This window comes from Ictalurus punctatus, chromosome 14 (assembly GCF_001660625.3).
Source record: "Ictalurus punctatus breed USDA103 chromosome 14, Coco_2.0, whole genome shotgun sequence".
NCBI lineage: Eukaryota > Metazoa > Chordata > Actinopteri > Siluriformes > Ictaluridae > Ictalurus > Ictalurus punctatus.
In genome coordinates this window covers 14935086-14949731 of record NC_030429.2, presented here as the reverse complement: position 1 = coordinate 14949731, position 14646 = coordinate 14935086, and the positions used below count along the sequence as shown (strand labels likewise).

Below are 14646 nucleotides of genomic sequence, written 5' to 3'. Positions count from 1 at the left end.
AGTTGGTTTAGATGTGTTGATAAGATTAGTCAACTCTTCCTGTCCAGTGGTAAAGGACTGCAATTGTACTTGGGAGACAATATACACTAAAATCTGTGATGCTGCTATTGGTTGTACATATCCAATTATATTCCTGATTCTTTCATTTTTCTCAGTGAAGAAATCCAAGAAGTCATTAGTAGTAAACGGTGTTGGAATATTCAGTTTGGGTGATGGCTTATTATTTGTTAATCTAGATATTGTATTGAATAAAAATCTAGGATTGTTTTGGATAATCTGCCCAAGCAGCTTTTAGAGCCTTCTATAGCTAGACATACTGTGCTTCCACGGAGTTCGAAAAACCTCTAGATTAATTAGACTTTTTCCATTTGTGCTCAAGATTACAAGTTGCTCTCTTGAGAGCATGAGTATGGTTGTTGTATCATGGTGCAGGATGTTTCTCTCTAACCTTTTTTTAAATTTGATATGGGCAACATTATCTAGATTGCTAGAGAGCATAGTGCCCATGTTGCTAGTCCCAACACAATCCGACCACACCACCACCGATTCACACTGTCACCATTTCTCCCAAACAGTGCACTTTTTAGCAGGAAGTGGACAAAAGACAAAATAAAATGTTTTAAATAAGCACAGCAATGGTTTTTTGTTTGTTTGTTTGTTTGTTGTGTTTTTTTTGTGTTTTTTTTTTAAATATACATGTATGCAAAGTTGAAGTGACCTCTGCATCTAGATCTATAGGAAAGGCATCAGTAAATTGAGTTGGACATTGTGATCAAATGCGCACATTAATGGGATATGCAAGGAAGTAGCTATTGGAGAGCCCCTTTTCTTCAGTATATACAGTATATATGCAGACAAAGTTTGTCTACTTGTCCCTTTAGAGACAGAAAGGTCACTGCATCAGTACAAAATCATTCTTCATTCTGACTGATCACCTTAACTTGAAATTATATTCTATATCCATCCACATCATAACAGAGCACATTGTTCCTCCAGTGTGTATGTATGTATTTATGCATGTATGAAATGTGTTCAGATTTTAGTTATAACGTCACCGTGTAGGAGCCCGGTTCAGTGGGCGGGGTTTGGTGACGCATTGCGGCTCGGAGTTGAGCCACGGTCGGTGCGTGAGTCTGGGGACGCCGCGGCACGGACTAGACCCAGTTCTCCAATCGCGTAAATCATTATTACCCCAACATGCATCGTGACAAGAGCGAAATTTCCTCCATGGCTGCGTTTAAATCATAGCTTGCAAATATGGCAGAGGTGACACAGAGGTGAGCTCCGGATAGCGCTCGCTCTACTAATCTACTAAATCAGATTGATCCGCGTCTTCTCGTGGTGGATCGTTTGGGATCGATAAGGCTTTGGGAAACGCGGGATCATGACAACCGGACAGGACGAGAGTTCAGTTCGCGTCGCGCTGAGGTATGACATTGTGTATGGTTGTAACTATTGCTAGTCGTGTGCTCATTGCGCTATGTTGTTCTGTGTTATAACCTGCACACATCTAAAGCCTGTCCGTGAGCGCGTGCGGAGCCGCCCGGTAACCGGGCCTTCCACTGCTTAAAGGGCTGCTGCAACGCCTAGTGAAAATGATCATCTGCCTTCAGCATTGCGCATTGTGTAATGACAGTGACGTTCGTGCAGCCTGCACGCTCGGCACATCATGCACTGTTTGCTGGTGACGTTAGGGTTTATGGTTTATTTTGGCTTGCTGTAGGGGTTTGCATGCCAAAGCCCCGCGATACACACAAGCACGCAGATATGGCTCATGGGAAGCGTGTGTGATGATCTGAAGGCACAGGCAGGCAGGTGCATGGTCAGGGAGTCACACTTGAAATTTGGCTAAGTGCTTGCACTGTCTTTATAAATCTAGGCTTGAAACGACAGCAGACGGTTGAGTGACGGTTAGTCGATGAAAGAGCAGCTTTCTGGACGGACTTCTCTTTTACAACCCACACAAGTCCGTGGGACTAGCTGATACTGTTGGCCCTTAAAGTGCCCTGAAATCAAAATAGGTGTTTCAGAGCGTTTTATACTTGTCCCTTAGTGTTATGGATGCCAATATGATAGTAGCCTATATCAAGAAACAAAGACAAAAAAAGAGTTTTGGAGATCTTGTTTTAATTTCATAGTTGGTAACTTCTGTGAAAGCAATTTCATGCTGACTCATCCTGTACTAATCTTATGTTTGTCCTATTAAATATATGTCTCTATATATGTCCCAGCCCCCAAGGGCAGTAGCAGTTCGTTAAAGGGCATAAGAAAACAATATAATACAAGCCAAGCCAAAACACAAACATGATTCTTGGAACGAACTGAAAGCTAGTTCGCAGACTGGTTTAGATTGGGTACTGAGTGTACCCATAACACTAAGGGACAAGTATAAAACGCTCTGAAACACATTTTGAATGCTACTAGCTGTTGTGTAAATAATGATAGAGTCTTTATTGATCGCATATACATATGCGCTGTCACACTGACTGCTGTCACGAACAAGCTGTCACGCTGACTTACTGTTTCAAAATGAATTTTTATTTTTTTTTAAATATGTCAAGATACAGAATGTAATCACAGCTCTGAAATCATTTCATGAAAATGAAAAAAACAACAACTTTGTTTTCTTTTAGATTTAGATCCTAATGATTGTTTTTGTGTGTGGCTTTTGTTTCTGCTATGCTTAATCACTTAAACCACTAAACAAAAGATATCACCAGAAAAAAATTGACAGTGGCATGTCCAGGTTTTTGGGCATGGATTGGAGAAGCTGGGGTAGGAGCATACTAAGGGGTGGCACAATTGAATGATGTATAATGATAGTTATAAAATGAATGGCTTCACTGTTTTTTTCTATAGTTCCTAACACATGCTAGATATGATTCATCAAGTGTGTGTGAATTACGTAAGACTAATAGACCCTCACCAATGATATTTGAGGTCAGAGATTTGGTGGGAATTGGGATTATAAATTTTTCCGGATTAGTAGTATGAACAGAAACTTTTTATGACCTTGTCAGTATGCAGGTTTGCTTTAAAGTTTCTTTTTTGTAGTGTTCTGTTCCATGCTTTACTGACAGTATCCATGATACGCTTGGAAAAGCTGTCATAACACAATTCATCACAATAGTAACAACATATCATGTAGCACATCATAAGTTTCCTTTGTCTCTCTTGCAGTCGGTCTGTCTCTACCCACACTGGAAACATAAAAAAAAACCATGTAATAAGTCTTGTAATGCACCAGGCCTCAGAATATAGTGTTAATTAGTGTTATGGAGTGTCTCATTAAGTGCTTTAGCATGGGTGATGTTGAGGGAGTGATGCACTTGCTGAACCGGCTCCATGTTAGGTGACGGCATCATGGAAAAATCACAATCGAGGCAGGTTACTGTGAGTTCAGCATTTTCAGGCAAGTCAGTTTGGTTTGTGTTTCTAATCAGAGGACAGGTGTGTGTGACAGCGCACCCATCTCCATAGTGACCTGGCTGAGAGTTGGTGAATGAGTCAGCATCTCAGAGGCAGCACAAATGTCCTTGGCTCTGCAGCGTCAGTTGCAAATAGATCACATGATCAAACTCTGCTCGCGGAATGGCCACGTCTCCTCTCATACTCTGATCTGTCATAGAGCAAAACAGATCAGTATGTTAGGATGGTGTGCATGCAGTGTTTAGGGTGATCTTACAAAGAATGTAACTATGGCTGGGGGATATTACAAAAATATCATAATCAGGACACTCGAGGACAGTTCTACGATACGCGATGCTTATCGCGATATATAGTTTAGCTAACAAACTCTGCAAAACAGTAGTAAAATAAAAAAAAAAAATGTTAAACTGAGTTTCACAATACTTTTCTTTAATGCCTACAAAGACAAAAGATTAAGTTTAAAAACAAATTTTAATCAATAACATCCATTCAGTTCATCTGTAATTATTATTACACTTGTAATTCTTAAAAATGTATTTAAAAAAATCACCATAACAATAACGAGAAAAGTGTATCGTGTAATCATTTATCACAGTATCATTATTATTTCAATAAATCGCCCAGCCCTGAATGTAGCAATCATTTTTAATGCAGTCTTTATTTATTTATTTTGACCTACATGTATATCGTATATAATATACATACTGTATGTAATATGGAGGTATTTTAGGTAAAGGTGTTATTCCTTCAGATTTTCATATCTGTCATAGCACTACAATAAATATTGTTCACTACGTACAAGATTGTTCATATGCCGGAATGCTAACCTCAAAAAAAAAAAAAAAAGTATCAAATGTTCATATAAAGATTGCACTGCATTCTTGAACATTCTTCTCTCTAGTCACTGAAAAGCCTGCATTTAAACAGAAGAAACCCCAAAATAAACTCCAACCACTGAAAGGCTACAGTGGACTTCAAACCATCTGTCTCTCTCTCTGTCTCTCTCTCTGTCTCTCTCTCTGTCCTCTCTCTGTCTCTCTCTCTCTCTCTCACTTTTTTCATTTGCATCCTTAAGAGTGTAAAATCTACGTCAGTGTGGACTCTTCTGACCACATGTGCAGTTTCATTCCAGGTTTTGGCACAGATTGGAGGGTGATTCTCCACTGCAACATGCCTAAAAGGTAGCATTTATATGCAGAATAGATTGGGAATAATTATATAGTTGCCTCCATGTGTTTACCACACCCAAACTTGCCTCTGTTTGGTTACTTTGGCTTATTTCATGCCTTTTTCTATACCGAATGTTCTTCTCATGCATGTTGTTTGATCAACTTGTGTCTGTCTTTTCTCATCACATTAAGTGATTATATATGTGTAAAGTGGGTAAGGCATACCTAATGGAAACTATCAATATTAAAACTGCACCTACACAGCCACACACCAAACATACCTGCTTGTCACCATTCACACCCCACCCATATTTAACCGTTGCATTGATCATGTCACACACCTAAAGCACACTGTTCACATACTCTCAGCTCATGCTATCGTCCCACGAGTAATACTACGCATAATCCATAATCACAAAGCTAAACTGTCAGTACATATTCATGCAGTTGGCTGTTACGGAATAAGAACTATCTTGCTCAGACCAGAGAAATCATTTGATCAAAGTTAAAATGTATGCAGACATTAGCTTTAGATAATGATACACATTTACTTCCATTATCAACATGCAGTTATTTCTTAGTGTCTAGTGAGCTAGTAAATTTGTTCTCTTGAAAAACTTGAAGGACTTGGTTTAAATTCTAAAACTCTTTAAATTCTTATTTTAAAGGTCTAAAGTATGCCCTGTTTGAATAAATAGCTTTAAGAGTACTAATAACTTTTCTCCATGGAGTTAGATGCTAGCAGTTAGCCTCTTCTAACGTGCGTTTCTAGCATATCTGTTAGAAGCTATATATTGTTACTAGCATTACTGTATACTATTAGATACTGTTACTGCTTGTTTAATTCTTAATAAAATAACTTTTGTTTTCTATTTGGTTTATAAACTGGGTTAAGAGCAAGTACGTCACAAATAGCACACACTTTTGGGGAACAATGTAAATTACAAGATAACTGGTAGCATAATATTAGCTAGCTAGTTATCATTGAAGACTTATAATGTGATATAATATAATTCCTTACTGTAAAAATGTTTTTGCCGTATATTTAAATGCTTTCATTTATGCTAAAAGCCATGTACATATATTGAGCTTAAATGTTGATGTGACTTACACTGGAATGGGTCTGAAAATCCCAGATTAACAGTTTTGCTTATTTGATCTATGTCAATAATTTAATTTAAAGCTGTAAAGTTAATTAATTTAACTTTAAATTATGATTCTAAAATATGGACATTGTTGTCAACAAAATGTATGACTGACTTAGCTTATGTTCTGCTACGGCTTATAATGTTTTAGTGGGGAAATCTGAAATAACATATTTAGGGGGGAAAAAAGGCAGAAATAATGACTTTCTTTTTCTTCTTCAAACTCAGTCTGGCACTCAGTTCCTGCCACTGCTAGCTCATTACAGATGTCATACGCAGAATCCATTGTGTTTTTTCAGGCTTGTGGAAGTCATGTTTACACAGACATTAGAGGCCTTCTGTCACCAGGTCAGGGTTATACTCCAGAATGTTTAGGAAGTTAATGACTTAGTAAAGAAGCTGAGCTACTGATGCTGTTTTTAGTGCTTTCTTTCTTTCAGAGTGAAGTTTCATTTTATTTGAATTAAGGAACAATACGATGAACACGAGATGTTTTTGAATCTCTGTTTTTTTTTCATAGAGAAACATACCTATTGTTTGTTTAGAACTAAACTAGATCTGTTTTTTGTCATTGTTTTCAGATAGCATACTTCTTAATGGATTCTTGTATTATTGACATTATGAATTAAGGTTCATTTATAATTAATTTATACAGTATACTCTGATATTCAAAAATGACTTGCACCTCATTTTGTAGTGTTTAATACTTAGTTTAAAAATGAAATGTCGAAAATCCACTCTGCTTATAACTTTTTATAACCATATAATGTTAATGTAGGTTCACTTTACCCTACGTCCACATCTCCTGGTCCATCTGTGCCTGACTGCTGGTTTCCTACTCCTCATACTACTCTTCATACTAAAGGCATGGTGAACCTAAATGCCACTCTTGACCTTTAACCCTAGGAAGCAAGAAGGCATGAAGAATAGGCCTGGCATGCTACCAGGAAGGAGAAAACACACTATTTGGTTATTTTTACACTTAAATACACACATAAATTTAAAGTACCATGACCAGCCACCCAAGCCCGTTTAGAGCTTTCTTGATGGTGTGTCTTTGACATGCATTTATCATCCACATATGGTAATTTACTGTTTGAGAGGTGTGTGTCTCTGTGTTTAAGAGGGAAAATGGTGCTATATGTTAACCTCTTACTTCCAAACTGCAGTTTTCTCTGTTACAGCTGTGTAATAACAGTACTTTTGGTTCATAATTTGTACCTTCTGTTGTACAATAATAGGCTTTCTGCTCACACTTTCCTTTTTTATTTGGAGGGAAATGATTTTTGACTGCAGACATGGCTGCCCTTTCTCACTCCTCAGGGAGGATCTATTTTTGCCAGTCAAACAATCGTGCAGGAGACACCAGAGCATTGTGCCATTGTTGGCAAAACATGGCTGTTTTCATCAGTTTAAATATTCAGACAACCTTCTTGAAGAATGCAAAGATCTTTCCTGGAGGCTATGCTTGCCCTTTTAGTCGAATGTGCCATTCAGCCTCATGCTTGCTTTTGAATTGTCTTCTGTTCAGACAGTTGTGCTCACTTTTGCAGTAATCCAGAGACTGCTGTCTAGGTTTGAAACAACCCCTTTTTCTTTTCCTTTTTTTTTTTTTTGCAAAAACTTACAAGGCTCTTTGCAGGGTTGTGCGTATCTTCACACTACCTGCCTTTGTCCTTCAGATTCAGCCCTGGAAACTCTTGATTTCCAGATGCCAGATTGCCCTCACATGCACTCCCAGTCCAGCCACCATGGACAGAAGAAAGCTTGAATTGCCTGCTAAGGGAATAGTGAACAAGGAGTCTATTTGAGGCTGCTCCAGTGCTACCCAGGCCATTTTCGGTCTGACCTACTCTCTGTTTATTCTCGTGTATTCCACAGTGCATTTGAGTTGACCCAGTATCTGTTTACACCCGATATATCCCATACTGCATTTAGGCAGACTGAGTTCCATGGATTTCAGCGACCTGCACTGGGAGCCCAGTGGCCTGTATGACCTATTGATCTTCACTTAATTAAGCCTTGACTTTGCTTCTTTAGTCTGTGTATGTGCCATTAGACTGCATCAGTAAAGATCCAGTCTTTGCTCTGTCAATTTGTACATATAGCTGTAATCCCTGCAGCTCCTCTAATCCACTAGGTACTGGCCTATATAGCATAAAATGGTAACACACGTATTTGGAATACAGTATACTGTGAAAGTAGGATATTTCATATCACCAAATTGGAACCTTTAGATGCTAAATATTGAATAGGTGTGACAAACAAATTATGTAGGTGTTTTCTATGGACCACCTTTATCCAGTTCGTAGTCAGTAGCCATGCACGCATAGAGTTATGGATGAAATGTTTCCAGGAATAGAAATAAACTTTGCTCTTCCTTCTACCCTGACCAGTTCAACATCACTGGTATTAAACCAATCTCTTGTGGAAAAATCTGTTTAACCTTGGGCTGGTACATACTAAAATATCACACACTTGCCTCAGACAGTCTTAAATTCTTAAGTAATGTCAAATAGACTGGCTTATAACTGGCTAATGTAACATAATTTGAAGGGGGGATTATTTCACAAAAACAATTAACCATTTTGGGGGGATACTGAAAAAGAATACTGCTCTTTTGGTGTAGTTTTGCACCAATTCCAGCATACTTCAAAGTTAAAATACAGAACTCCTATGTGAATTGCACTTCTGGCAACAAAGTCTTTGTTAATGTTAATTTAATTGTTAATGGTATTTAGTTCAAAATATTGCAACTCCCACTCACACACGCATGCACACAATGGGATAATTGTGAGTAATCAGAGGTAAAGATTTAGACCCTAATGCAGTAGTGGCATAGGTTTGAATATTTTTCCATGTTATAGGTAGGATTAAAGTCTCACTAATGAGGCTGCTGAGGCTAAACTGAGTGTGATGTACAGTCACTCTACAATTATGTCATCACACATTATACACAGCCCAAAAGTGGACGTGATTTATTTTCAATCGTACTCTTTGTGGCAAAGATATTGACAGGTCAGGGTTTTTTTTTTTTAGTTGAACTCTGCATTTAGTAGCGTGATTGTAGATCAGCAGGAATAATAGGACAGGCTCCTCCACTTGCCTGGCTGTTTTGAATGATTTATGCCAAGCTGTTGAGGAGCTGCAGAGGGAAAAGAATGACAGGTAGGGACCTGTCTGCTGCAGATGCATAGTAGGTAAGGGAGCCCTGCACACTGTTCCTGTAAATTGGCTTAATCTTTGATTTTTATTTGATTTGATTATCTCTGTCCCATTATATGTTCATATTGTGTTGATCAATAGAGTGTGTGCTATTCTGCTATAGATCAGCATTAGGTTATTATTACTCTGCACATGACTGGCCTTGATTATTGATTATTGGTCTTGCAGTAATGGTACAGGTCACAGGACACACCTACTCATAGATGTAGTTCACAGTTTAATCCTTTTTCAGTTATTTATGTTTTGGCTCTTTATCAGTGTTCCTAAAGTACTAGTGAATGTGCACAGCACTGCTGGCCACGAAGCTTCAGATCTTGGCAGAGGCCCATCTCTCTCTCTCTCTCTCTCACACACACACACACACACACACACGTATGCCACATAAGCACTAGGGGTAACTGTCTTAGCTGGATTTGGAATGTTGCTGGCTGTTGCATAGCAGGTATGTATACAAACAAAGCATTATTGTTACCTAATAATTTTTGATACTAATTATAAGCAATAATTATTGTATAAAATAAACACTACACACAATAATTGAAATTTTTCACTCAAACAATTCTAAGAAAATAATCCCTACCGAAAAACATTTAGACATTATAGAAAGACTCAGTGTTGTTGTACTGTAAATATAAAATGCACAAAAATGCAGTTTAATTAAAAACAAAATATGGAATTAAAATGTATAGGAGGTGAAAGGAAAAACAGAACTTGTTGGTTGATTTGAAACTGTAACAGACTGCCAGATTTTATAGACCTCCTTGTTGTCTTTTTTCCCTTCTGAGAACTTATCCACCCACCACACACCTACATCTCTCCTTCCACCCTTGACTCTCTCCATCTTTTCTTTCCAGTGTTCGGTGCATGGTTGTTCCAGTGTCCAGATCCAGTATCACATACAGACACAATGCCAGCTCTGTGCTGCCCTCGGTGTTTTGTCCTCTGCAGCCCTACTTGCACAAAAGAGCTCTTATAAACACAGACAGCACCAAAGCGTGTTGTCAGGTGCCCCATACACACACACACACACACACGTGTGTGCGCGCGCGCACACACACACACACACACACACACACACACACTGCACATATCCTGCACTTCTCTCATTCCTCTCAGTATATACTCCAGTGAGAAATCTTGCAAAAATGTTCCATTATTCACCAGGAATAGATGTGTTTATGCACAATAATAAATATACACTACAGTCTATTGGACATTGTTAATTTTTGTTATTTTGACTTGACACAAAATGTGTCCTTGGTTAATTATTTTGTTATTTAGTTATTTTGTTATTTTGACTTTGTTTGTGTCAAAATGACTGCATAAAAGGCCTTGCAGAGCAACACTAAAAAAATCCCTCATCATCTGGGATGTCATTGGGCCTTCAGGCACCCATTAACCACAAATGTTTTGCAAACTGAACATAACTTAATTGTTTGGCTTGGCTCATTCGAATGGGAAGAAGAATATGAAAAGAAATCTCTATTAGAATTCCACCAATACTCAATCAAAATGTACATATATATATTTATATATAAAAATTAGAGCTAACGCTCTTGTCCCCCTATTGTTTTGGACCTCAGAATAAAATAATGTCTAGGTGATAAATGGACTGTGAAGTGAGAGAAAGGATAATCTATAATTTCTCAGAAAGATAACATGCATGATGAAGGTGTCGTTTTAATTTCATGTGTGATTGTGTCACTATGATGTGGACACACACACACACACACACACACACACACACACACACACACACACACACACACACACACACACACACACACATGCACAGTTCAAACTAATGACTTGGCCAGGATACAGTACAAGCTGTTGTTTGGATTGAAAAGTGAAATTTGCTCCCATAGCCACAAAAAAAAAAAAAAATCCTGACCATATTTTGGACAATAGCAGTTCACTTCAATCAACTGACTACTTATGCCGTCCTCACTGTTTTAAGTGACTTTACTAAAAATAAAGTTCAGCCAGTGCCATTTGCGCGAGCTTGGGTGTGTGCCAGACACTTCATTATCACAAAGAGATCTGCTAATTAGATGGTTAATTTTAGCCATCTTCAAATCGAAGCAATTATCACCATCTTTTTGGTGTTTCAGCATCTCCAACAGGAAGGGACTTATTTCTACATGCATATGCAAAAGAGTTATAGTACAGTTTATTTATATTTCCCCCTTCTTTCTTTGTCGTTCTCCCCTTTTCCATCAGGATCCGTCCCCAGCTGGCACGGGAGAAGATAGAGGGGTGTCACATCTGTACATTTGTGACCCCTGGCGAACCCCAAGTGATTCTGGGAAAGGACAAGGCCTTCACATTCGACCATGTGTTTGACATGGACACCGAGCAGGACACTGTCTACGCTAACTGCACAGAGAAGTTGATAGAAGGCTGCTTCGAGGGTTATAATGCCACTATCTTTGCCTATGGACAGGTGTGTGTGTGTGTGTGTGTGTTTTTACTCCATACTGTGCATTTGCTTCATCTTACACTATAGAAATATCACATGTTGTGAAGGATGGAAGCTTTACATGCTAACAGGCAAGCATACTTAGAAACCTCTGCTAACTTATGTATGAAAAACTGTAGCGGCCCATGTTGTGCCCTAGGTAGCAGACATTTTTAGACCAAGTTTAGTTGTATTTATGCCTAGAAGTGTCAGTTTTGGCACTGACAACTGTATTGTGGGCCAAAAGTCACCCAGTTCTAAGCAGCCACATTTAAAGTTTTTACAGTATGTCTTAAATCCTACAAGCCATGTTTAATGCATGTGTGGCATCTCAGTTTTGGGTTAAAGGTGGTGTTAAGGTAAGTTATGGTCTATAGGATGTCTTGGTTTCATTAAGGTTTATTTTTAGGTTTTAGGTGTGTTCTAGCAGTACGATCAACCTCATCATTCAGTGGTGGTGGGCCAGATGAAAATTTTAAATATGAACAACATTTATTTGTTGTCTGGGACACTTGTACTACTCATTCCTTTATTATTCATTCATCTTCAGCAATCCTGGTAAGGGTTATGGTGGATCTGGAGTCTTTTCTTGTATTTCATATTCACTTACAACATTTGTGTGGCTTATTTACCAAAAATACTCATAACGAATCTTTACAGATGCATCATCCAATATCTGCTGGACCCATAAAGGAGAGCTATTATAGAGAGAAGACACATGATTAGCTAGCTAGCCACATGTATAAAATAGGCTTTCTTGGTTAATGCTAACTCAAGTAAGGTAATATTATATTTAGCTAAACAAAGAATTAAATTAAGTAGTTGTTCCACAATAGTTAGGAAACTGGAGGCAGATTTTTAACAGTTAATATCATAGCAAAATGGTGAACCACAGCCTCATCACAGCCTAATCAAAATATTAGCTAGCATAGCAAATATTCAATAAGAACCAGCAGAGTTTTATAAATGCTATTATATATGCTAACCCTTAAATTGATCCTTTTATTACTTTAAAGTAAAGTAACAATACATATACATTCACTGCTTCAAAAATTATTTAGAATTTCACAAGGGAAATCTTTTAGCCTTGTCACTGAAAACACTGACATGCTCAGCTTGACAGCTTGTCAGATGTAGTAATTGTAACCTACAGGGAGGGATGGTGGTAAGACTTAAAACAGATGGAAACAATGGGTAAACGAACCAATGACAAAATGGAGGCAAGACCATGAAGAGAAAATAAACAATGTCAAAATAATAGCCAGAGAGCTGCAGTGTGCACTGAGAGAGGGGGAATTACACAACAACAGCAGATAAATAATGCCATCTGTTTAGCATTGTGATGCGCTCTGTCCCTGCGATAAGCCTCCAACACTCAATGTTTACAAATTACAGTCCAAGACAACCCTGTAAGTTAGTATCTCTGAAACTAGGCTAATACTGACAGTGCTAGTCTTTAGCATCTTAAGCTAGTTTAGAACTGTTAAGAATAATCAATTGTCATAAAGTAAATAGTCAAACGTACTGTAAATACTAACGTTATTGATGAGATGAGTATGGAATTAACAAAGCTAGCAATTACCCATTCAGTTATATACCAGATAAAGCTGTCTTCTAATCAACGTTTGTATGAAATAGTGATGAACAGAGAAATCATTACAACGAAATAAACTATTTACAGGTTACTGACTTGCTCTCAGGTTCAATATAGTTCTGAAGTGTTTTTTTTTTTTTGGGGGGAAAATTCTGCACAGTGTTATACAACTTTCAAAGAGCAATCTAGACTAAAATCAGAGATATCAGGAAAAAGAATTAAGATCCTAAAAATCGTATTTGCTTCATTTGCTTCCTGACAGCCTGGAACATCACATCGTTTAGTATTTTCCCTTTTTTGCTTCATAGAAAGCTGCAGTACTGAACTTTTTTTGGTTAAAAATGAACAAAAATCAGTTATTGAGCAAGTACATAAAAAAATCAGTGTTCAAAACGGTCTCCTTACCTTACCCCGATTCTCAACGGTAAGCTTATATTAATGATTTGTAATTTGCCCTGTCGGGTCGGGTTTTTTGGGAAATGTCATGTGTGGTTACATCACGTCCGTAAACAGAAAGAAGAAGAGCCGGCTACTATATCACGTGTGTGCTGAGGATGGTCAAGTGGTTGTAGCTTGTTCTTACTGCAGTTGCTTAGAATTTAAACTTGTCATCTAGATGGCTGCTTTAATCTGGATAGTTCTAAACTCAGACATCATTGACATCTGGGAAATCAGCTGTTGTCAAAACCGAGAAACCTGGAACTGCGGAGAGCGACAGAGCCCGTGATAAACCAAGAATAAATATCATGGCTTTTGAGAAAATTCAAAATACAATGCACACATTTTCACCTTCCTAAAATACAACTCCAAAATATTCAGTTGTTAAAATACCATCTTCATTATTCGTCAGGTAATATTTCAACACATTGTTTTTCAACCTCACAAATTCAGACTGCAAAAATTCAGGTCTTAAAATTCAAGTCTTCACATCCGGGTCTCACAGGAAGAGCAATGGATTGCCGATATTATTGCAACATGTTACTCTGGGCCGGCCCCAAACTCTAGTGGTTGTGTGAGTAGTGGTGGGATTGTGCAGACAAGCCACTAGAGAAGACGAACCTAGCGGACTTGCAGAAAGTTGGCTTGACGTTGGACTTTCGATATTCTCAGATATGTGCAAAATAAGGGACTGTCTCTAAAGTTACATACGACATTGGTATATACATTTCTAACTTCAATAGCATTCGAAGGGAGTATAGCTGACACCTAGATGAACACTTTACAGTTGGTTTTATGACTGTAAGTCATTCCCTTCTAATGCTATTAAAGTTATTCACTTTAGAATGCTATTGATTGTTAATGTTTCCATGACAAAGTTAAAGTCCTTACAGTCTTCCGTACAGATATATATATAATCCCTGCCAGAAAAACAGAGTGCTCTGTCTGTCACCCAGTTTATATCAAACCCCCCCGCTCCACTTGGATTCTCACTTCCCTTGGCTCTTTTCATTGCCAGGACAGCTGAGCTCCATTAAATGGTTTTTTTAAAAAAGGGAAGACAATTATATATATTTATTTATCACAGACTGTATAATTTAAATGAATGTCATGTTGTGTCATTAATCAAAGCTAATGTGCGTGCATTTTAGCTGTTTGGGTCTTTCACATCCTGACATCAGTCCT

The 14646-nt window shown here is 38.0% G+C and overlaps 1 protein-coding gene across 8 annotated transcripts in view; it reads left to right on the top strand.

Annotated features, from left to right (window-relative positions):
* Positions 1-1088: 1088 nt before the first annotated feature.
* Positions 1089-14646, top strand: part of kif21a (kinesin family member 21A) — a 43617-nt gene continuing 30059 nt past the window's right edge. For all 8 annotated transcript variants that reach the window (XM_017485036.3, XM_017485035.3, XM_017485038.3 and 5 more), the window contains exons 1-2: positions 1089-1428; positions 11192-11414. In XM_017485036.3, the coding sequence (XP_017340525.1) occupies positions 1385-1428; positions 11192-11414 (267 nt within the window). In that variant the 5' untranslated portion in view covers positions 1089-1384. The remainder of the gene's footprint in view (positions 1429-11191; positions 11415-14646) is intronic.